This window comes from Heptranchias perlo, chromosome 27 (assembly GCF_035084215.1).
Source record: "Heptranchias perlo isolate sHepPer1 chromosome 27, sHepPer1.hap1, whole genome shotgun sequence".
Classification (NCBI taxonomy): domain Eukaryota; kingdom Metazoa; phylum Chordata; class Chondrichthyes; order Hexanchiformes; family Hexanchidae; genus Heptranchias; species Heptranchias perlo.
In genome coordinates, this window is record NC_090351.1 from 38,846,388 (window position 1) to 38,870,241 (window position 23,854).

The 23,854-nt window shown below is 50.9% G+C and overlaps 1 protein-coding gene across 2 annotated transcripts in view; it reads left to right on the forward strand.

The window, feature by feature from the left end:
- The first annotated feature begins 258 nt into the window (after positions 1-258).
- Positions 259-23,854, forward strand: part of LOC137344608 (putative helicase MOV-10) — a 68,010-nt gene continuing 44,414 nt past the window's right edge. The window contains exons 1-8 of one of the 2 annotated variants that reach the window (XM_068007706.1): positions 259-558; positions 6,758-6,857; positions 12,675-12,823; positions 14,080-14,318; positions 14,890-15,142; positions 19,398-19,538; positions 21,462-21,624; positions 22,377-22,531. In XM_068007706.1, the coding sequence (XP_067863807.1) occupies positions 425-558; positions 6,758-6,857; positions 12,675-12,823; positions 14,080-14,318; positions 14,890-15,142; positions 19,398-19,538; positions 21,462-21,624; positions 22,377-22,531 (1,334 nt within the window). In that variant the 5' untranslated portion in view covers positions 259-424. The remainder of the gene's footprint in view (positions 559-6,757; positions 6,858-12,674; positions 12,824-14,079; positions 14,319-14,889; positions 15,143-19,397; positions 19,539-21,461; positions 21,625-22,376; positions 22,532-23,854) is intronic. The other variant, XM_068007707.1, reaches the window with a different exon arrangement.

Below are 23,854 nucleotides of genomic sequence, written 5' to 3' on the forward strand. Positions count from 1 at the left end.
ATGGAGTTAGATGAGGGAGGGAGGGGGCTCCTGTGGAGCGTAAACGCCGGGATAGACCAGTTGGACCGAATGGCCTGTTTCCGTGCTTATGGTTTCGATGTGGATTGGAAGCCGGGTTTGCGTTGTATCTGGGGTTTGTACCGTTATAGATGGACCTGAAAGTTCAGGGCGAGTTGTTTGGTAATTTCCCAAGTACAGCTGCGACTTGGGAGTGAGTTTCACTTTCGTTTCTCGAGTAGATTTTAATTAATTAAGTTTCGGGAAATCCTGAAACCAGTTGTTTGACGAATTACCTTCCGTCCCAATTCTCGACAACACTTTGAACCCCGCCCCCTTGTTTCAGTTTTCTTGTTTTTCCGCTTTGAGACCAGTGCCTTTTATTTTATTTTGGCGCAGTAGCATTTTTTTAAAAACAAAAATCGAAATGTCCAGGAGGCTTAGTTTGAAAGAGAAACGTGAAGTGGGACTGCAGTTTGTAAATTTTCTCCAGGAAACGGGACGCCAAGTGACCGAGAAAGAGAGTCTTAAATCCATTTACAATTCCGAATTCCGGGTCAGGTAAAATCTCATTTATTCCCTACCAATAATCCCCGTTCTCTTGCGCGGTGTAAATATTGAAGGCGGGACCCAGTTACAAACGTGCTTACATTAGTGGCTGCCATTCCATGGAGCTACTAAATGCTTTTGAGACGTTTAGTTTGCAGGATTTCTTAAGCTGTGATTTCCCCTCCAGAATGAGCAGAGTCTCTCTCTCAGTCCCGCAGTGTTACTGGTGGTTTGAGGACAGCTGATGGGAGCTGGAGTTCACAGAAGCAATGGGGAGGAAAGTGGGCAACTTGGACCTTTTTGTTTTGAAAGGGTTAAAGGGGCCAGTTTAAGTGCAGTAAATGCAGGGGTGGGGGGGTGCAGTTGGTCCCTGTGTTGGCATTCTGTATAAACTCATATGCTCTCCGCACTGCAGGCAGCTGGCATTCGGCTGAAAGGGGAGGCTGAAACATGTTCCTTGTTTCTTCCTGAATAGAGTGGGGGAAATAGTGTAAAAGAGCCTCAGAAGAATAAGTTACATTCCCTTCAAACAAGGGGGGGGGGGGGGGGGAAAAAATTATTGCTAAGTGCTGTGTCCTGTTTGTACGATGTAGGCGCAGAGCCTGGATCTCGGGCGTTTGGTCTGGAGGAAGTATGAAAATGGAGTCATAGATGTAGCAATGAAAATGGCCGTCCTGCTTAAGCAAGGAGATTGGTTGCAGGAGTGGAGAAACTTCTGCGGTCCGTTAAAATGAATTCACGCCCACTCCCTCAAATAACGATCCGATTCACCCTTAAATATTCCCACACTGCCTGCCCTCTCGTCGGGCCGTCCGTTCCCACTTGCTCACCATCCTCTCTGTAATGTGGTTCAACCTAAACTGTCTCTGCACCTTCCCTATACTAAACGGAGTCCCTTGGATCCGAAACAGAGGGCAGATTCTTGCTGTTCCCATATAACATGGATGCATTTTAAGGGGAAGCTAGATAAACCCATGAGGGAGAAAGAAATAGAAGGATATGTTGATGGGGGTTAGATGAGGGAAGAGGCTTGTGTGGAGCATAAACACTGGCACTGATCAGTTGGGCCGAATGGCCTGTTTCTGTGCTGTAAATTCTATGTAATCCTCTGTAGGGTTTGTGGCAATCTCAAACTTATTGTTCAGTCCTCCAGTAAATACGATGACCTCCCCCCTTTTTGTCTGCATGGTGCACTGATGATCACGTTAGAGTGACAGCTTTGAATTTCTGAATCTCCAACTTGTGTTTGGCGTTATGCCCGTTACATGGTCAGGAGGATGGTGGCTATACTCTCACTCGCTTTACGCCGAGCTGTGCTGTTTGCTGTCCACTAGCAAGGGTTCGCACAGTTGCCCAATGAATATCCTTTTTGGAGGTGGAGAGACAAACAGGCAGAGAATTACATCGATATTACAACAGGGAATCAGGCCCAACCAGCCCGTGCTGGTTGGGCCCGTAATTCTCTGCCTGTTTGTCTTTATCGTTTATCCTCCACATAAGCAGTAGTTCAAATTCCATTTGCTTGGCCTGTTCCTTTATCTCTTTCCTTCAATCGCCTACCCTAATCTATTAATGTTAACACGGTCAATGCTTCCGTCACTAACTCCGGTGAAAGAAGAACAAACGAACGTGCATTTCTATAGCGCCTTTTACGACCTCAGGACGTCCCAAAGCGCTTTACAGCCAATGAAGTACTTTTGTAAGTGTAGTCACTGTTGTAATGCAGGAAACGCGGCAGCCAATTTGCGCACAGCAAGGTCCCACAAATGGCAATGTGATAATGACCAGATAATCTGTTTTAGTGATGTTGATTGCAGGATAACATTCGGCCAGGACGTCGGGGGGAGAAAGAAAGAACTTGCATTTCTATAGCGCCTTTTACGACCTCAGGACGTCCCAAAGCGCTTTACAGCCAATGAAGTACTTTTGAAGTTTTGTCACTGTTGTAATGTAGGAAACGCAGCAGCCAATTTGCGAACAAGGTCCCACAAACAGCATTGAGATAATGACTGGATCGTCTGTTTTTTAGTGATGTTGGTTGAGGGATAAATATTGGCCAGGACATCGGGGAGAACTCCCCTGCTCTTCAAATAGTGACGTGGGATCTTTCACGTCCGCCTGAGAGGGCAGACGGGGCCTTGGTTTAACGTTTAACGAAGTGCATTCCACAGCCTCACAACCTTCTGTGTAAAAATGTTTCTCCAGTTCCCTGTCCTAAATCTCTTGCATTTAATTTTGTATCAGTGCCCCTTACATCTCTCTTAACTCAGCACAGGGATTGGATTTGGCAACAGAAAGCAGGGTCCCCTTTGTGGTGAGTGGCTCCCAGGTGATTGGAACTGGGTCAGCCCTTGGTGCCAGGCTGCTTAAGCTGACCCCTGGGCTAGGTGGTCAAAGCAGGCCATGACACCCCCCCCCCCCCCCAGGACACTGGCAGTGGTTAACCCCCCCCCCCAGGACACTGGCAGTGGTTGACCGCCCCCCCCCCCCCCCCCCCCAGGACACTGGCAGTGGTTGACCGCCCCCCCCCCCCCCCGCCCGGACACTGGCAGTGGTTGACCGCCCCCCCCGGACACTGGCAGTGGTTGACCGCCCCCCCCCGGACACTGGCAGTGGTTGACCGCCCCCCCCCGGACACTGGCAGTGGTTGACCGCCCCCCCCCGGACACTGGCAGTGGTTGACCGCCCCCCCCGGACACTGGCAGTGGTTGACCGCCCCCCCCGGACACTGGCAGTGGTTGACCGCCCCCCCCCGGACACTGGCAGTGGTTGACCGCCCCCCCCCGGACACTGGCAGTGGTTGACCGCCCCCCCCGGACACTGGCAGTGGTTGACCGCCCCCCCCCGGACACTGGCAGTGGTTGACCGCCCCCCCCGGACACTGGCAGTGGTTGACCGCCCCCCCCGGACACTGGCAGTGGTTGACCGCCCCCCCCCGGACACTGGCAGTGGTTGACCGCCCCCCCCCGGACACTGGCAGTGGTTGACCGCCCCCCCCCGGACACTGGCAGTGGTTGACCGCCCCCCCCGGACACTGGCAGTGGTTGACCGCCCCCCCCGGACACTGGCAGTGGTTGACCGCCCCCCCCGGACACTGGCAGTGGTTGACCGCCCCCCCCGGACACTGGCAGTGGTTGACCGCCCCCCCCGGACACTGGCAGTGGTTGACCGCCCCCCCCCGGACACTGGCAGTGGTTGACCGCCCCCCCCGGACACTGGCAGTGGTTGACCGCCCCCCCCCGGACACTGGCAGTGGTTGACCGCCCCCCCCCGGACACTGGCAGTGGTTGACCGCCCCCCCCGGACACTGGCAGTGGTGACCGCCCCCCCCCGGACACTGGCAGTGGTTGACCGCCCCCCCCGGACACTGGCAGTGGTTGACCGCCCCCCCCCGGACACTGGCAGTGGTTGACCGCCCCCCCCGGACACTGGCAGTGGTTGACCGCCCCCCCCCGGACACTGGCAGTGGTTGACCGCCCCCCCCGGACACTGGCAGTGGTTGACCGCCCCCCCCGGACACTGGCAGTGGTTGACCGCCCCCCCCGGACACTGGCAGTGGTTGACCGCCCCCCCCGGACACTGGCAGTGGTTGACCGCCCCCCCGGACACTGGCAGTGGTTGACCGCCCCCCCGGACACTGGCAGTGGTTGACCCCCCCCGGACACTGGCAGTGGTTGACCGCCCCCCCCCCCCCCGGACACTGGCAGTGGTTGACCGCCCCTGGACACTGGCAGTGGTTGACCGCCCCCCCCCCCCCCCCGGACACTGGTAGTGGTTGACCCCCCCCCCCCCCGGACACTGGCAGTGGTTAACTCCCCCCCCCCCCCCCCCGGACACTGGCAGTGGTTAACTCCCCCCCCCGGACACTGGCAGTGGTCCCCCCCCGGACACTGGCAGTGGTTAAACCCCCCCCACCCCCCCCGGACACACACTGGCAGTGGTTCCCCCCCCCCCCCCCCCCGGACACTGGCAGTGGTTAAACCCCCCCCCCGGACACACACTGGCAGTGGTTGACCCCCCCCCCCCCCCGGACACACACTGGCAGTGGTTGACCCCCCCCCCCCCCCCCCGGACACACACTGGCAGTGGTTGACCCCCCCCCCCCCCCCCGGACACACACTGGCAGTGGTTGACCCCCGAGCAGTCATTGGAGGATCTCGGCCTAGTGAGATCACCAGCCTCCACCACTTGATGCTTCGCTGCAGCAACGTGATTGGGTCCAGAGCTCAGTGGGATCTCGGGATTGGATCTCAATCCCTCTGCTTCCCGGTGATTCTTCGTCACCCGAGACACACAGCGTCACATTGACACATGACCACTAATCTGCTCTCTCTTTGTAAAGGACCGGGGGCGGGTGGACGGAGTCTGTGATGAGAAAACTCTACTTACCCCACCCCACCCCATCCACTCCCTCCCTCGCTTGGAGGCACTGACTGGTTACAGATCCACACTAATCATCCATTCTTTGTGTATCAGCCTCGTGAGTGTCAGCAAGCTGCTCAACCATGAGGGAATCACAGCCAAGTCTGATACTGTTCTCCAAACATGCTCGGCCAATGCTGGAAGTTTCCTTATGCTAAATTAAGGGTCGAGGGATACATCGTCTCACCTCTCAGTACAGTTAGGAGGAGCCTAATTGTGAGGCCCAGCGCATGGGAGTAACTAAACCAAATTTTCCCTCTATCAGTTGCTTTGGAGCTGACTTGAGTCAGGTCCTTGCGACGTGCCAGTGAACCTGTTGACATTTGTCTGGTTTCAGATGTCAGTGTGCTTGAATCAGCCTCTCTGCATTGGACCCAGTGTGATGTCAGCATTCCCCTGGTGTCAATTTAGCAGCTGATTTAAACTAGGAGAAAGTCCAGCGATCTAATGCCCATCAGCTCGGTCACTCCCACCTCACCCCTCGTGTCCACGTGCGTAATATTGTGATATAATGCAGGAAAACTTGGAGGCCGCAGAATAGTAGCTGAGGCCCAGGGTGGACTGAATCATCCAGTCAGCAGGGATAAAGACTATATACGGGTGTCAGCTATGGCTCAGTGGGTAGCATTCTTACCTCTGAGTCAGAAGGTTCAAGTCCCACTCCAGCGACTTGAGCACATAATCTTGTCTGACACTCCCAGTTCCAGTACTGAGGGAGTGCTGCACTGTCGGAGGTGCTCTCTTTCGGATGAGATGTCTGCCCTCTCCAGGTGAACTTAAAGATCCCACGGCATTATCTCAAAGAAAAGCAGGGGAATTCTCCCCGGAGTCCTGGGCCAATATTTACCCCTCAACCAGCATCACAGACAGATTATCTGGTCGTTATCTCATTGCTGTTTGAGGGATCTTGCTGTGTGCAAATTGTGCTGCCGCATTTCCTACTTTACAACAGTGACTGCATTTCAGAAGTACTTCATTGGCTGTAAAGCGCTTTGGGATGTCCTGAGGTTGTGGAAGGCGCTATATAAATGCAAGTTCTTTCTTTACAAACCAGGAATCAGCAGTAAGAGTCGGTGTTGCATGCACATGTACGTCCATTTTACTGTTTGGTAGTTCAGACCAGAATAAGTGTGCCCATAAGGTGCCCAACTTATCGAAGATGTCAGAACTGGTGCAGTTGGCACCCAGGCCATTTGGTGGGTAGATGTCCCACCTGCTGCGGCCACTGAACCACACAGATCAGAAGGTCCCAGCTTCACACTCTGGTCGATGCTAACTTATGTCTCACCTCAACCGGAATAGTTATAGGTGCAACGACAGGAGTCCGTGCCCCTGGGTTAGGGAGAGAAAGTCGTGTGTGTGTGTGTGTGTGTCGAGGACAGGATTGAGGTAGGCTGTGCTTCCCTTCATGACGAAATAACCTGCCGAGATTCTCTTGTCTCGGCAAGCGCAGGAAAAATGGGCACTGGGCGATGGGGTGGGCTTCCCCAGTGCCTGCGGAGCTGCCCCCCACCCATGCCAACGGTGCTGCCCCCCCAGGGCCACAGGGAGAGAAAGATGGAGGAAAAATCTAGGGTGGGGAGTAGGGGTTGTAATTTTAACCGAGTCCGTCCGTCAGGAAACTGACGCGATCAGGTGCAACACTGGTTTTACCCCCTGCCTGATATTACTGTCCCCGATCCCATGGGATCCCCGCCCGGCGAGTTAGATTTAAATTCCCCCCCCGCCTCCCCCCCTCTGTCTCTGTAACCTAGTTTGATATTTTGTACTTTTTTTCTCTTTCTTACAGAGATGATGTCATAAGTGTCAATTTCTCGAGTGTAATTTATGCTCTAACTAAATCGAACAGGGCCCGAGTGACCGGCAGTGAGATTTTCTTTAACTCTCAGGTACTGTACTACTTGTTTCACATCAGCGAGACTCTGCCCACAGAGCCTTTCTCGAGTGGGGCAGGGGGAGGCCTGGGAACAGGGGGCCCTGCCAGCTGAAGGGAGGGAGAGGTGGTGTTGGCGGAGGGGGGGTGGGAACGGGAGAAGTTTTCTAACACAGGAATTGTTCCCCCAGATCTTGTTTAATTAAATTTAGTGTGTTTGTGTGAGCTGTGTCCTTTGGGGAAAGCCAGTCTGTTGTTGGAACCATTGCTGCTCCCTGTTGAGTGAAACACTGCGGTTTGTTTTATAATTGTGTCTTGGGATCTCCGTCAATGATATCAGTCGTGGCTCAGTGGGTAGAGCTGTCGCCTCTGAGTCTCAAGGCGATGGGTTCAAACCCTTCTGTCAATGAAATACACGTTATTGCCTGTAATATATCCAGTGCATCCTGAGGGGAACATAATGTTAGCCACTGTGTTAAAGGATCTAATTATCAATATTGGTCAAATTACATGACTTATGTCTGATTAATAAGGTTCTTGGAACTTTAATATCAAGTGCTCATGGATTTATTTAGCATTTTTAGCTTCATTCTTGGGATGTGGGCGTCGCTGGCGAGGCCGGCATTTATTGCCCATCCCTAATTGCCCCTTGAGAAGGTGGTGGTGAGCCGCCTTCTTGAACCGCTGCAGTCCGTGTGGTGAAGGTTCTCCCACAGTGCTGTTAGGAAGGGAGATACAGGATTTTGACCCATCGACGATGAAGAAACGGCCAATATATTTCCAAGTCGGGATGGTGTGTGACTCGGAGGGGAACGTGCAGGTGGTGGTGTTCCCATGCACCTGCTGCCCTTGTCCTTCTAGGTGGTAGAGGTCGCGGGTTTGGGAGGTGCTGTCGAAGAAGCCATGGCGAATTGCTGCAGTGCATCCTGTAGATGGTACACACTGCAGCCACTGTGCGCCGGTGGTGGAGGGAGTGAATATTTAGGGTGGTGGAGAGGCTTTGTGGAATCAGGAGGTGAGTCACTCGCCCCAGAATACCCAGCCTCTGACCTGCTCTAGTAGCCACGGCGAATGGTGGGAGACTCGGCGATGGTAATGCCATCAAATGTCAAGGGTAAATGGTTAGACTCTCTCTTGTTGGAGATGGTGCTTGTCTGGCGCAAATGTTACTTGCCACTTATCAGCCCAAGCCTGGATGTAGTCCAGGTCTTGCTGCACATAGTATTTACAGTCACACCAGATGATTGGGGACTGTAACGCGTTATAGTACTGAACTGTCTCCAAGTTGATCAACCCACCGATCTGTTATGTCGTGCCCCTTTACTGAGCTGGTGTCCATGCTTGGTTTATAATTTACAATGATCCTTTGATGTGGATGGAGTTGACTGTCAGCCTTCCTGTTTTCATCTTAACTTGGCTAAAGTAAGCAACTTCCTCTTGTCTCCCCTTTTCGATGTTGCCAGTCCGTTCTTTAATCAAGTTTTAAGGAGGCCAGTAACAAGCAGTACCATGTAAGAATGTTCTCAAGGTTGAGAGAATGATAAGAAGGCCAGGTGGGATCAGCGACTTCTTGCAAGGACACCAGAAATGATGATTGAGATGGAGAGCGAAAATTCTCTGCTGACATCTGTGTGCTGTTTCCTGTTTGTTTCTTCTTTAAGTGGGAGTCAGCGTTCTACAGTTTAACCCTTTTCACACATTTCACCGTAACAGCACAGTCATGAGATGATCACACTTTCAGTCCTTGTGTAACTCATTAGTCACCCTGCATCAGTCTCTGGTGTGCTCTGTCTTTCTGTTGCATTATTTGGGCAAATAAGATGTGTGCTCAGAAGGCACTGAATTGGATGAAAATTTCGACCATGTAAATCATTTGAATTATTCCCGTTGAGTGTTTAAACCACCTGATTCAATTATTATTACTGCTCAGTGCCAATCGCCCATTATCATGAGGGTGTGTCTGGTTTCAGAGTCTCCTGCCTTCCCCACACCGCCCGGGCTTTCTCCCCTCCGCTGATTTGGTGCAGATAAGGTTCTATATTGGCCGTCCAATCCCCCCCCACCAACGCCCCCACAGGTGTGAGCTTGAGCAGGATGTTGAACCATGGGGTGCATGACAGTCCAGCCCAATCCTGCCCCCCAACCAACATTAACATGCTCACTCTTTCCAACAGGAGTCACTGGATGACCATCGGGAACAAGAGCCCGAGCAGACTCCCAACATCCCCCCCCCCCCAAGTCCAAGGGCACTGAGGCTCATTATAACGCACCACTTGTACCTTTGCTGAGACCAACTAACTTAGCGCAGACTGGGAATGGAACCTCGGAGCTTGCTAGTCTGCACGACTGATGATAAAGCCACCCGTAAACGGATTGTGTGGACGAGAAGGTCCCCGGTTTGATCCCACCGCCCTGGGCTGAGTTAGCAGATCTCAGCTGGGGCACTGGGACTTCGTGATTGACTGCAGTGTGCCTCACTTTTAGGAAGGGAAGTGGGGTGGGGAAAGGACGGCTGGGAGGAGGAGGAGGATGGGGGGAAATCATCCCGGGTTCCTATTCATGATTAAGTGAACCCTGCTAGAAAATCTGTGTCAGTATAGGCTGAAGACCTGATCGGGCTTGGCTGTGACTTCCCCCTGCAGTCAAATAGCCTGTTAACACTCACTGTCTCTGCTCACAAATGAAGAATGGCCCCTTGGGTTAAGGTGTCAGCCTTGGCTCAGTGGGCAGCACTCTCGCCTCTGAGTCAGATGGTCGAGGAGTCAAGCCCCACTCCAGCGACTTGAGCCCATAATCCAGGCTGACACTCCCCAGTGCAGTACCGAGGGGAGTGCTGCACTGCCGGAGGTGCCATCTTTCAGACGAGTGGTTAAACCGAATCTACCTTATCAAATCCTTTTAACATTTTAAATATCTCGATCAGTTTACCCCTCAAGGTTGCCCCGTAGTGATTTGCATTCTTCCCTCTGAGGTAATGTTGCTTTGCTGGTGTATTTAAAGCTTGTCACCAATATCGGAATTGATTTTTTTTAATATGTATCCTGCTTCTCAGGAAGGATACGTCGGCCTGGGAGGGGGGAGCGTAGATTCTGTAGAATGATACCGGGGCTAAAAAGGTTAAATTACGAGGGCAGGTTGCATAGACTGGGCTTGTATTCCCTCGAATGTAGAAGATTAAGAGGTGATCTAATCGAGGTGTTTAAGATGATTAAAGGATTTGATAGGGTCGATAGAGAGAAACAATTTCCTCTGGTGGGAGAGTCCACAACAAGGGGGCAGAACCTTAAAATTAGGGGTGATGTCAGGAGGCACTTCTTCACACAAAGGGGAGTGGGAATCTGGAACTCTTTTCCCCCCAAACAGCTGTTGAGGCTGGGGCTCAATTGAAAAGTTCAAAACTGAGATTGATAGATTTTTGTTAGGCAAGGGTATTAAGGATTACGGAACCAAGGCGGGTGGATGGAGTTAAGATGCAGATCAGCCATGATCGAATTGAATGGCGGAACAGGCTCGAGGGGCTGAATGGCCTCCTCCTGTTTCTATGTTCCAATCATGTGTGAATGAACAGGCTTGAAACCAAATTATATTTTGAGATGTGATTTGCTAACCCCTCCCCCCACTGCGGCCAGGCCCCACTGTCAGTGGCTCAGCACTATGGGACGTTCTCTTTCCTCCCCCTTCTCCCCCCGCCCCCCCCCCCCCCCAAAAAAAAAGTCCATCTTGCCACATCTCCCCCCTCCCTTCAAACCTATCTCCCTGCCAACAGTCGCTTCCTGTCATTACCGCCCCCCACCTTTCAATTCCCGCTCAGCGTCTCTTTATATTCTCCCTCCCACCCTCTGGACTTGTTGCTACGTGACCTGTGCTGTAAAGGAGATGGAAAATCTGAAACAACAATGTCTCACACTTATATAACACTTAGAAAATCATAATTTGATTAGGCAAGGTCAACAAGGTTTTGCGAAAGGGAAATCATGTTTGACAAATCTATTAGAATTTTTTGAGGGTGTAACTAGCAGGGTAGATAAAGGGGAACCAGTGGATGTAGTATATTTGGATTTTCGAAAGGCATTCGATAAGGTGCCACACAAAAGGTTATTATACAAGATTAAGGCTCATGGGATTGGGGGTAATAGAGGATTGGTCAACAGACAGAAAACAGAGAGTAGGAATAATCTTTGAAATGTCTTCGACCTGAAACGTTAACTCTGTATCTTTCTCCACAGATGCTGCTTCACTTGCTGAGCTTTTCCAGCATTTCCTGTTTTTATTATAGTCGGAATAAACAGGTCATTCTCAGGTTGGCAGGTTGTTACTAGTGGGGTGCCGCAAGAATCAGAGCTCGGGCCTCAGCCGTTTACAATCTATATCAATGACTCAGATGAAGGGACCGAGTGTAATGTATCCAAGTTTGGTGACGATGCAAAGCTAAGTGGGAAAGTAAGCTGTGAGGAGGACACAGAGTCTGCACAGAGGATATAGACAGGTTAAGTGAGTGGGCGAGAAGTTGGCAGATGGAGTATCATGTGGGGAAATGTGAAATTATCCACTTTGGTAGGAAGAATAGAAAAGCAGAATATTTTTTTAAAAGGTGAGAGACTAAGAAATGTTGGTGTTCAGAGGGATTTGGGTGTCCTTGTACACAAATCACAAAAAGTTAATATGCAGGTACAGCAAGCAATTAGGAAGGCAAATGGTATATTGGCCTTTATTGCAAGGGAGTTGGAGTATAAGAGTAAGGAGGTCTTGCTGCAAATGTACAGGGCACTGGTGAGACCACACCTGGAGTACTGTGTACAGTTCTGATCTCCTTATCTAAGGAAGGATATACTTGCCTTAGAGGGGGTGCAACGAAGGTTCACTAGATTGATTCCTGGGATGAGAGGGTTGTCCTATGCGGAGAGATTGAGTAGAATGGGCCGATACTGTCTGGAGTTTAGAAGGTTGAGAGGTGATCTCATTGAAACGTATAAAATTATGAGAGGGCTTGACAGGGTAGATGACGAGAGGCTGTTTCCCCCGGCTGGAGAGTCTTGAACTAGGGGGCATAGTCGCAAGATAAGGGGTCAGCCATTTAAGACCGAGATGAGGAATAATTTCTTCACTCGGAGGGGTTGTGAATCTGGAGGGATTGTGAATCTTTGGAATTCTCTACCCCAGAGGGCTGTGGATGCTGAGTCATTGAATATATTCAAGACTGAGATCGATGGATTTTTGGACTCTAGGGGAATCAAGGGATATGGGGATCGGGCGGGAAAGTGGAGTTAAGGTTGAAGATCAGTCATGATCTTATTGAATGGTGGAGCAGGCTCGAGGGGCCGTGTGGCCTACTCCTGCTCCTATTTCTTATGTTCTTATAACGCCTTTAACATGGTAAAATGTCCTAAGGCGCTTCACAGGAGCGTAAAATTTGACACTGAGCCACGTAAGGAGATACTCGGACAGGTGACCAAAAGCTTGGTCAATGAGGTAGGTTTTATGGTGGGCTTTAAAGGAGGAGAGAGAGGTTTAGGGAGGGAATTCCAGAGCTTGGGGCCGAGACAGCTGAAGGCACGGCCGCCAATGGCGGAGTGATGAAAATCGGAGATGTGCAAGAGGCCAGAAAATGCTAGAAATACACAGGAAGGGGAGGTTAACAATTATGGGGTAGGTCCTTCATCACAGGGAACGTAATCTCTCTAACTACAGGCGTATCTCACACACTCATTCGCTGCTGTATAATTATGTGAGGCACTCTATGCAGCATAACCAGCGTCTCTCCCCTTCCCCCCCCCCCCCCCACCCCCCCCCAAACAATAGGAGGAGATTGACCACTGTCCTGTTCCTTTCCTAGAGGAGAAGATTGGTGTATGCTGACCAGTATAGTACGCTGCGGCCCGACCCTTCGGGCAATCTGGGTGCCTCACCATCTCCGGCCTTTGCCCAGCAGCCTGGGAAGAAGGCGCGTGCCAAAGCCATCATCCGTCAGCTGAAGCAGAACAGGTAAATTGTGGGCGCCTCCAAGCGGACAAATGTCATCACTTGCTTTGTTTCCCGGTCTTCTCCCCTCCTCCCTCGAGGGCTCTGACTCCTGCTCTGGATTCAGCTCCGCGCCGTGCTCTGGTACTCGCCTAAAGGGACTGTAATCCGGAGTGACTGTCGGCAGGCTATTTGATCTTGGGGGGGCATTGCGGCCGAGCCCAGTCCTGTCCCCGCCCAACGCCTGTACGCATTGAGTCATTGGGCAGTGATTGGGGCGGGGCTGGGCAGGGGGCAAGCCAAATTGATGATCATCTCCCTAACCCAGAGGTACTCAGGCCAGTTGCAACACCTCTACTGTTATCCTGGGTAAAATTAGCTAACTCGGCACAGACCGGGGATGAAATGAAACTGGGGTGAGGGGTGGGGTCTTTCTGTGTGGCTCAGAACCACACCAGGCACTGCCTCAAGGAACGTGGGAATTGTTTGAAGAGAAAAAGACCACGGTCCATCTAGTTCACCTTCCACCGTCCTGGTAGTCGCATGACACAACGATAATGGAGTTATTGATTAAACATAATCAATCTCTGTATCGATTAGTGTCCAACAGACCCAGACATGAGGCGAGGAAAACCCCCAGTGGTGGAGAGCTTTGGGAACCATAGGTCCAAAGTCACCTGTTCCTCCCGAGCCTGTTACACTCACCACACGTCATGCCTCAAATTAATCATATACTGTACCCCAAAATATTATTTTATGAAAGAAATTTATCTAATTTGCATTTGAATGAATCAACACTTCCTGCTTCCACCGTCTCCCCACGGAGCCTGTTCCATAGATTGGCCACTCGCTCCCTGAAATATTGTTTCCGCAGATTAGTTTTCGAATTAACGCTCCCTCCCCTCCCGCTCCATAAAATCTATTGGGGTGGGAGCAAATATTGGACTTTCTCTATTTTCACTCCCACTTTTAGGAATCTGTGGTGTGTGCCGATCTCCGGCCGAGAGGAGGTGACCTCCTCCCAGGGGTTGCTGACCGGACCTGTTGCCCACCCCGCCGCCCCCCCCCACCCCCCCCCCCCCCCCCCCCATGGTTAGGCTGGGTCCGTTGCTCCTCCTGTCACAACTCCCGATCGACACCGCGAGCCCAACTTACAGCCCGAGAAACCCAAGCCCTCGATGGTCCGCGCTGCGGGGAGGTGAGCGCAGGAGGCCCAGGGCCGCGGAGCTTGGCCGATCGCGGCACGGGCCGCGATAACTCGCTGTGGTTTCGTCTTTCAGGAAGCGGATGATACAGAATAAAGACGGCATTAAGATCTGGTCAGATTTCGACACTGATGAGGGGAAGATCAGAGTGTCTGTCGCCCCTAGCGACCCGAAGTCTGTCCCCATTTACGTCACGAACGAGGGGAGTGAGGCGGTGACCTTCGTGCGGTGTGAGATGCTTCGCAGGTTCCACGTGTTCACCCTGACGGACCAGCAGCATGTGACCAGTTCCCAGCGTTTGGTGCTGAGTGCAGGTGAGACGTACGTTTCATTCCCCCCCTGAACCTGCCTTCGGGCAGCTTTCTAATATTCAATCTCGGGATGTGGGCATTGCTGGCAAGGCCAGCTTTGATTGCCCATCCCTCGTTACCCCTTGAGAAGGTGATGGTGGGCCGCCTATGTGGGGGAATCCAAAACTAGAGATCATAAATATAAGTCACTAATAAATTCAGTAAGGAATTCAGGAGAAACTTTGTTACCCAGAGAGTGGTTAGAATGTGGAACTTGCTGCCACAAGGAGTGGTTGAGGTGAATAGTATAGATGCATTAATAAGCACACAAAGGAGAAAGGAATAGGATATGAAGTAGGGTGGGAGGAGGCTTATGTGGAGCATGAACACCGGCATAGACTAGTTGGGCCGAATGGCCTGTTTCTGGGCTGTTAATTCTTAGTACTTGAACCACTGGCAGCAGTTTTTTTTTTGATACGACCGAGTGGCTTGCTAGACCACTTCAGAGGGCAGTTAAGAGTCAACTAGTTAAGTTTTAAGTGAGGGAGGGTGCTGTGTTACGGCCCGGTTAGTAACTTCTCCTTTCCTTGTGCAGGAGAAACCTACCAGGTTGAAGTCCATTGCTTGATGGCTCATCCTGGCTATTTCCCAGTTACACTGGCCTTTCAGTTCGAGGATACCAGCACCAGGACTTTCCACATCATTCGATTGTTCTCCGCCCGGGCAGTCAACAAGCTGAGTGAAGAGCTGACTGAAGAGCTGAAGCCGACCGCTCCCTACAAGCCTTACCAGCTCAGCATTAAACGAGCGACGGATGAGATTGTGGAAGAAGGAGAAAGGCCAGATAGGTGGGCCCCACTTTTATTGCGCAATCCTCCAGCCCCTAAGACCCTCCGAGAACTTTGCGCTCCTCCAGCTCTGGCCTCTTGTGCATCCCTCACTCCCTTCGCTCCACCATTGACGCTCTGGAATTCCCTCCCTATACCTCTCCGCCTCTCTCTCCTCCTTTGAGACGCTCCTTAAAACCTACCTCTTTGGCCAAGCTTTTGGTCACCTGTCCTAATATCTCCTCCTGTGGCTCGGTGTCTATTTTGTGTCTGATTACGCTCCTGTGAAGCTCCATGGGACGTTTTATTATGTTTAAAGGCGCTGTATAAATGCAAGTTTTTATTGATTTGATCAGTAGAAGATAGCTCCTCTTGTGTTGTCCTCTCCCAAAACAGGGTTTGCTATAGGTACAGAGGAATAAGTTAACAAAAATTGAACTTGCATTTACATAGCGTCATTCACAACCTTAGGATGCCCCAAAGAGTTTTGCAGCCACTGAAGTTATTTTATGAAATGTAGTCACTCTTGTCATGCAGTAAGAAGCGTTTAGATCGGTTATCCAATTGGGCAGATAAGTGGCAAATGAAGTTTAATACTGACAAATGCAAAGTGTTGTTTATGAGGAGAAAGAATGAGCAATGCAACTTAACCTCGGTGGTGGGCAAACTATTGCAAAAAATTCTGAGGGACGGTATTAATCGTCATTTGGAAAGGTATGGATTAATCAAGGACAGTCAGCACGGATTTGTTAAAGGAAGGTCATGTCTGACTAACTTGATTGAATTTTTTGAGGAGGTAACAAGGAGGGTCGATGACGGTAGCGCATTTGATGTAGTCTACGTGGGTTTTAGCAAGGCTTTTGACAAGGTCCCACATGGCAGACTGGTCAGAAAAGTAAAAGCCCATGGGATCCAAGGAAAAGTGGCAAGCTGGATCCAAAATCGGCTCAGTGGCAGGAAGCAAAGGGTAATGGTCGACGGGTGTTTTTGTGACTGGAAAGGGCAAACAAGGCAAGGGAATACACACTAAATGGTAGGATACTGAGAAGTGTAGAAGAAACAAAGGGACTTTGGAGTGCATGTCCACAGATCCCTGCAAGGTAGCAGGACAGGTAGATAAGTAGGCATACAGGATACTTTCCTTTATTAGCCAAGACTGGAAGGCTGTTTCCAATGGGGTTCCACAGGGCTCAGTACTGGGTCCCTTGTTTTTTGTGGTATATGTCAATGATTTAGACTTAAATTTGGGGGGCATAATTAAGAAGTTAGCAGATGATACAAAAATTGGCCATGTGGTTGATAGTGAGGAAGAAAGCTGTAGACTGCAGGAAGGTATCAATGGACTGGTCAGGTGGGCAGAAAAGTGGCAAATGGAATTCAATCCAGAGACGTGTGAGGTAATGCATTTGAGGAGGGCAAACAAGGCAAGGAATATACAATAAATGGGAGGATACGGAGAGGTGTAGAGGAACAGAGAACCTTGGAGTGCATGTCCACAGATCCCTGAAGGTGGCAGGACAGATAGATAAGGTGGTTAAGAAGGCATACGAGATACTTTCTTTTATTAAACGAGACATAGGATATAAGAGCAGGGAGGTTATGCTAGAACTGTATAAAACACTAGGCCACAGCTTGAGTACTGCGTACAGTTCTGGTCACCACATTACAGGAGAGATGTAATTGCACTAGAGAGGGTTCAGAGGAGATTTATGAGGATGTTGCCAGGACTGGAGAATTTTAGCTATGAGGAAAGATTAGATAGGCTGGGGTTGTTTTCTTTGGAGCAGAGGAGGCTGAGGGGAGATTTAATTGAGGTATATAAAATTATGAGGGGCCTAGATAGAGTGGATAGGAAGGACCTATTTCCCTTAGCAGAGAGGTCAATAACCAGGGAGCAGAGATTTAAAGTAATTGGTAGAAGGATTAGATGGGAGTTGAGAAGTTTTTTCCACCCAGAGGGTGGTGGGGGTCTGGAACTCACTGAAAGGGTGGTAGAGGCAGAAACCCTCAATACATTTTAAAAAGTACTTGAATGTGTACTTGAAGTGCCGTAACCTACAGGGCTACGGGCCAAGAGCTGGAAAGTGGGATTAGGCTGGGTGGCTCTTTTTCGGCCGGCACAGACAAGATGGGCCGAATGACCACCTCCTGCGCTGTAAATTTCTGTGATTCTACAGCGAAGGGTGAATAGAACAGGGAGAGTGAAGGGGACCTGGAGGCACAGTAGGCTTGATCCTTTCAATGTCAAGACAATGGGGAGAAGTGATTTTTTTAAAATAAAAAAGTGAAGAGAATGTTAGAATACACGGGCACAACAGCGGAGTCGAAGTCTGCTGAAGTTCTATAATGCGCTGGTCAGACCTCACCTGGGGTGTTGTGTGCATTCCTGGCCATCACATTTTAAAGGGACTTTCATGCTTTTGGGGTCAGGGTTGCTAACCCTCCTGGAATTGATGATCCTCCGAGCAACCCGGGAGTAAAACCATCCGGGGATTTTCTTCTCCCGTTTCGATCCGGCCGGACTGGCAACAAACAGCGGGGGCTGCGGTGTGGCCCTGGCTCAAGCCCGCGCCCAGTGCATATAGAGTGGTTTCTGTAGCGCAGAGGATTCTGGGTATTGTAGCCACCATTGGTGACCGACTGCTGGGAGGATTGACGTCTCAGGTGACCAATGGTGGGGGTGAGATTGTTGGAGGCAGGAGGTCATGTGATGAAACCTCCCAGAATACCAGAGTTGGCCTCCTTATTTGGGGAGGATATAGAGAAGAGTTAAGACAAGACTGATCTCAAGGCTGTGAGGAATTATTGGAGAACCTCAAGAAGATTAAGGAGAGGTAAGAGGTAGAAACCTTGTTGAGCGATATACAGTAAAGTATTAAATGGCATTGATAAGGGAGCTCAGAATTTTACTTTGTCAATCAGGTCAGCAGAATAAGAGGATGAGGATTTAAACTAGTGAGAAGATCTTCTTTGAAGGGAGATAAACATTTGGAATAATTTGACGTAAGGTTAAAGATGGGAATTCAAGATGCCATAGGAAGCTGGGCTGGGTGAGTGGAAATATTTGTGAGGTGGGCTAGATGGGCTGAATGGCCTTTCCTCATCTTAGTTTTCTTTTCTGACTTTTTTTTGCTGCACTTATAGTCTTTCAGTTGCCAGCAGTCATCAGGTACCTCTCCCAACTGTGTGTGAGCCTAGACAGTGAATGTTGATGAGTTATGCAACTGTAGGGGCATCGCAGATAATCCTGTCCACATTCACTGTCCACTCATGCCCTTTCCAAGAGGGGTCATTGGATTGGAAGCAGGAACTCTTCCTGGTTTGGTAGACCCCCCACTGCTGCAACATTTGGCCCTTGTGGTCTGGATGGTGAAAGAACTGTCGAGCATTCAGTCTTGCCCTCTCTACTCCACTTTTTCTTCTCCCTCGCTCCCCCTTCCATCTCCCTCCTCTGGCTTCTCTCCCCTTGCTGCTTCTCCCTTCCTCCTCCTCCTCTCTTGGGTGTCAGCTGTGGATCAGTGGGTAGCTCTCTCACCTCCAAGTCAGAAGATTCAAGCCCCACTCCAGGGACTTGAACCCACAATCCAGGCCGATACTCCAGTCCAGTACTGAGGCAGTGCTGCACTGTCAGAGGTGCCGTTTTTCGAATGAGACATTAAACTGCGGCCCACACTTGCTCTCGAAGGTGGAAGCAAAAGATCCCATGACACTATTTCGAAGAAGAGCAGGGGAGTTCTCCCCGGTGTCCTGGCCAATATTTTTATCCCTCAACCAACACCTAAAAATAGATGATCTGGTCATTATCACATTGCTGTTTGTGGGACCTTGCTGTGTACAGATTGGCTGTCGTTTTTTTAAAATGTATTCGTTCATGGGATGTGGGCGTCGCTGGCGAGGCCGGCATTTATTGCCCATCCCTAATTGCCCCTTGAGAAGGTGGTGGTGAGCCGCCTTCTTGAACAGCTGCAGTCCGTGTGGTGAAGGTTCTCCCACAGTGCTGTTAGGAAGGGAGTTCCAGGATTTTGACCCAGCGACGATGAAGGAACGGCGATATATTTCCAAGTCATGTTTCCTACATTACAACAGCGACTACATTTCAAAAGGTCCATCATTGACTTTGGGACGTCCTGAGGTCGTGAAAGGCGCGATACAAATGCAAGTCCTCGTCCTCGTCCCTTCCCTCCCGATGTGAAATGTTGATGTTCAAGCTGTCTGTAGGTTCTGCCCATTCCCATCGTGCATTCACCGACCTCGAGTCTGTTTTGAATCCCCACAGTTCTTCCAACTACAAGCTGGAGCGAGAGATCCCTCTGGAGGCGAATAGATACTCCAAGGTGCTGTTCTCTGCCATAAAGAGAGGACTGAAGGACACGGCCGATCTTGATCCTAACGTGAAGCGGGAGATGCAAAGGGTTAAGTAAGTCCCACTGCGAAAGCTCCCGAATTGGTTGGGCCGAAGGATTAACGGTGATTTTGTTCTTTTAATGTTTTCTTCTCCGTGTCTGAAGGCGCTGACTCCCTGGGGAGCAGTTCTGTGAGAGCCTGTCGCCCTCCACTAACCTGACCATGGGGGCTACTTGCTTCTGAGCCTGGATGGGAAGAGACAACAGAGGTATTCAACCTTGAGGGGGAGGGGGAATCACAGCTGACCCTGATCTTGTCCTCAACTGGCGTCTACAAACACACTCGTTCTGGCAGGAGTTCCTGGATGGTCATCAGAGCAAGTACTCTGGCTGATATTTTCACTCTACTTCCCCACGTTCTGGTCCCTCCACCCCCACCCCGCAGCCACTGAGGACAATTATAAGCCTCTCCATTGCTGCGTGAATAGTAGCACAAGTATAGTAAATAGCTGGGGGTCCGAAGGAAATCTGAAGGAATCAGGTGCACAATTTGGCGATTGTCTTCTCAGCTCCCGGATGGCTCAGCGAGTTTCTCCAGTGAGTAGCTGAGCCAAACAAACCAAGAAAACTCGGTCCATCCATCCCTGGTCCACGCTAATCCCTGCCGGGTGGTCCTAGAAGCCAATTGTACTGGGAATGGAGGAAAATAAGGACAGAGTTCTTGCTCCTGATCACTATCCGGTGGCCCTTGCTTGAAAGTCTGTCTGAGTGAGTTTAGTGTCTTGACGAGAACAGGATCAGATATGATGCCCCCCGAGTCGAATAGCCTGCTCGCACTCACTGCCTAGGCGTACAGCCACTTGGATGAAATATTGGGGTGTGCCTGTGGAACTCGTACCCCAGCGAGACGGCGCCTTCAGGAGCAAATGGGAGGTGAAACCTCTGACCTGAATGGGCTGTGTGCCAGTCCTCTGATCCAATCCCCAGTTGCTGGGTGATTTGCCACGGTTGAGTTCGCCGGCCGTTTACTGTTTAAACCCAGTGAGGTTCTGGTGGGCCTCTGGAGCGAACGGAGATCGAGCTCCCTTTTGGCGCGGTGTTGCTGTGGAGCTGGCCCCTTGCTTAGGGTAGTTTGTTGCATGCTGTCCAGTATCTTGCCCCTGTGGCCACACATCCTATGCGAGCCTAGATGGTGTAATGTTGGTGGGATATTTGACTGCAGTGGGCATCGCACCGGAGCTCACCAGCCCCATTACATAGAACTTACATAGCACAGAAACAGGCCATTCGGCCCAATGGGTCTATGCCAGCGTTTATGCTGCACATGAGCCTCCTCCGTGCCACCCTATCAGCATATCCTTCTATTTCTTTCTCCTTCATGTACTTATTTAGCTTCCCCTTAAATGCATCTATGTGATTCGCCTCAATCACTCCTTGAGGTAGCAAGTTCCACATTCTAACCACTCTCTGGGTAAAGAAGTTTCTCCTGAATTCCTTTATTGGATTTATTAGTGATTGTCTTATATTTATGGCCCCCCCATACAAGTGGAAACATCTTCTCTACATCTACCCTATCAAACCCTTTCATAATCTTAAAGACCTCTATCTTGTCACCCCTCAGTCTTTTCTATACAGTCCCAGCCTGTTCAGTCTTTCCTGATAGTTATAACCTCTCCGTTCTGGTATCATCCTTGTAAATCTCTTTTTGCATCTTCTTCACTACCTCTATATGCTTTATGTAATATGGAGTCCAGACTCTGCACGGTGTGGAAAGTGTGGTTAGAACATGCACATTCCAGCAATGCTCACTCTTTCGGGATTGACCGGGAACCCTGGATGAGGCCAGTTGTAACCCCTCTCGCTGCTGTACCGCAGTGACACTAGCTGGCTCGGCACAGACCAGGGGTCAGAAGGTCCCAACACGTGGACCTTCGTGACTGCACCGCGCTGGCTGGTGCACTGGACCGCTAAGCCATGTTGTGTTTTTTTTGGTGCAGCTCGTTGCTGACCTCTGGGCTGATGTTTGGCAACTACAGCGAGAGATTCTCTTTGCTGCTCCACGTTGAGGAGATTCAGATGGAAGCAGACATCACCAGATACAACATGGAGGGCGCAACCATGGTGAAAGATCCACAGAGGAGAAACCTTCTCGTTCTCCAGGTTAGTGCGGATGTTTCATAGTGATAGGTGAGCTCATGTTGGAGAGGGGATCTGGGAACAGGAGGAGGCCATTCAGCCTCTCCAACCAGTTCCGCCATTCAATTAGATAATGGCTGATCTGTATCTTAACTCCATCGACTCCCCTTGGTTCCATGTTCTTTAATACCCTTACCCAACAAAAATCTATCAATCTTAGTTTTGAAATTTTCAGTTGACCCCCAGCCTCAACAGTTTTTTGGGGGGGGGGGGGGGAGAAGAGTTCCAGATTTCCACTCCCCTTTGTGTGAAGAAGTGCTTCCTGACATCACCCCTGAACGGCCTGGCTCTAATTTTAAGGTCCTGCCCCCTTGTGGACTCTCCCACCAGAGGAAATAGTTTCTCTCTATCTACCCTATCAAATCCTTTAATCATTTTAAACATCTCAATTAGATCACCCCTCAATCTCCTATACTTATGGGAATACAAGCCTAGTCTATGCAACCTGTCCTCGTAACTTAACCCATTAACCTCCGTGAAGTGGCAGCATCTAAACAACAGACACTGAGAGACTTGTGGTGCCACACCACGGCAGGAGATGGACCAGCTGGCATGGGACTGAGTCAGACAGGCTCCAGCTTTTGATCTCTGACTTATTCTGAGTTAGCTGATCTCAGGCAGGGTATGTGGGAAGGGCACTACAATTAGCTGGATTTTGGATGGTTTTGTAATGACGTGCTCTTTTTCTCCCCCCCCCCCCCTCCCCGGCCCGGCAGGTCCCTGGTGTCGCTGAGAACAGACCCTCAGTACTCCGAGGAGACCACCTGATGGTGTCGAAGAGCGAGGATCAAAACCTGCCAGTCATTACTCGCTTCAAGGGCTACGTGCACGCAGTCGAGCTGGAACAGGTGAAGCTCGGGTTTTCCCGAAAGTAAGTACCGGAGAATTTCCACGGTAACGTGTCCGGGAGGGACGAGCATCCTTGAAACCCGTATCTCCAGTGGGGAAGGGTTCGCGGGTCGGACGGACGCAAGCTCCGGGTGACTCCAGTCGAGCGTTGCTCGGCGTGCGGTCTCAGTGGCCCTGCTGCAGGGTCTTCTCTTTGATCGTACGTTCCCACTCCATGGCCACAGGGTTTGATGTGAAGGGAACGTCAGGTCCATGCTACGTTGAGCTGGTAGGACACATGGTTTCACAGAGTGATGGGGTGTAGGTGTCTGCTCATGGGCTGATCTTCGTTGCAGAAGGGGAAGAATTAGCAGAGTGGAAGGTCAGTGCCCCACGAGGGCATGGTTGAGCACTGGGGGGGTGGGGGGCAGGAGTAGATCGGCTGGCTACGTACCCTGGGAGAACCTGAACACAAAGGGGAGGGGGGAGCAAGTTGATCTCTCTCCTTTCTCTTCCCCCTATTCTCATCATCCAACCGCCCCTCGCCCTCCCCAACCCCACCAAACACAAAAAAGGCATGGACACCTTACTGGGTCCCACAGGTGCCTGTCACTCTCCAGTATCTTACCCAGGGCCCTGTTCTTCACGTGGGAGACCCCTGGACAGTGAATGTGGGCAGAATATCCAACGTTTTCACATTGGTCCCATGATGTAGGCGGTGTTGGCGAGGCCGCATTTATTGCCCTGAGGAGGTATCCGAGTGCTGCCCTCTTGAAAGGGCGAATGTTACAGCTGAGTAACTTCCTGGGCCACTTCAGAAAGCATCAGGAGTCAAGCCCGCAGTGTGGGGCTGCAGTCAACATGGGCCAGAATGGGTAGGGGCGGCATGTTCCCTTCCCCGAAGGACATTGGTTGGCCCAGTTGGGTTTTCGGGCGTCTTTCTGGTGCCCCCAAATTACCAGATTTATTGAATTCAGTTTCACAACATGCCCTGGTGGGATTTTAACTCACGACCTCTGGGTGTAACCACTACACCACTGTACCCACCAAACGGAGGATATCACCGACGAGCCCAATCCAACCCAACTTTCCATCGGGAGTCACCGGATTAGGTGCAGGAACTGTGTAACCGGCTTTATGCTTCTTAGCCCAAGGATTCTGGGGCCGATTTGAACCCAAAATGCTGTTCGTGGCTGAGATAAGCTGACTCGACCAAGACCAGGGGTGAAACCTGGAACCCTCCTGGTCGATTTACCTCACTGGGCAACGCATTTAATGACTGAGGCTTCATGGGGCACCGAAAAATGAAGTGTTTTGCTTTGAAAAGAAATTTCACCAGGAAGTTCCTTCCAAGTCGAGGGGGTGG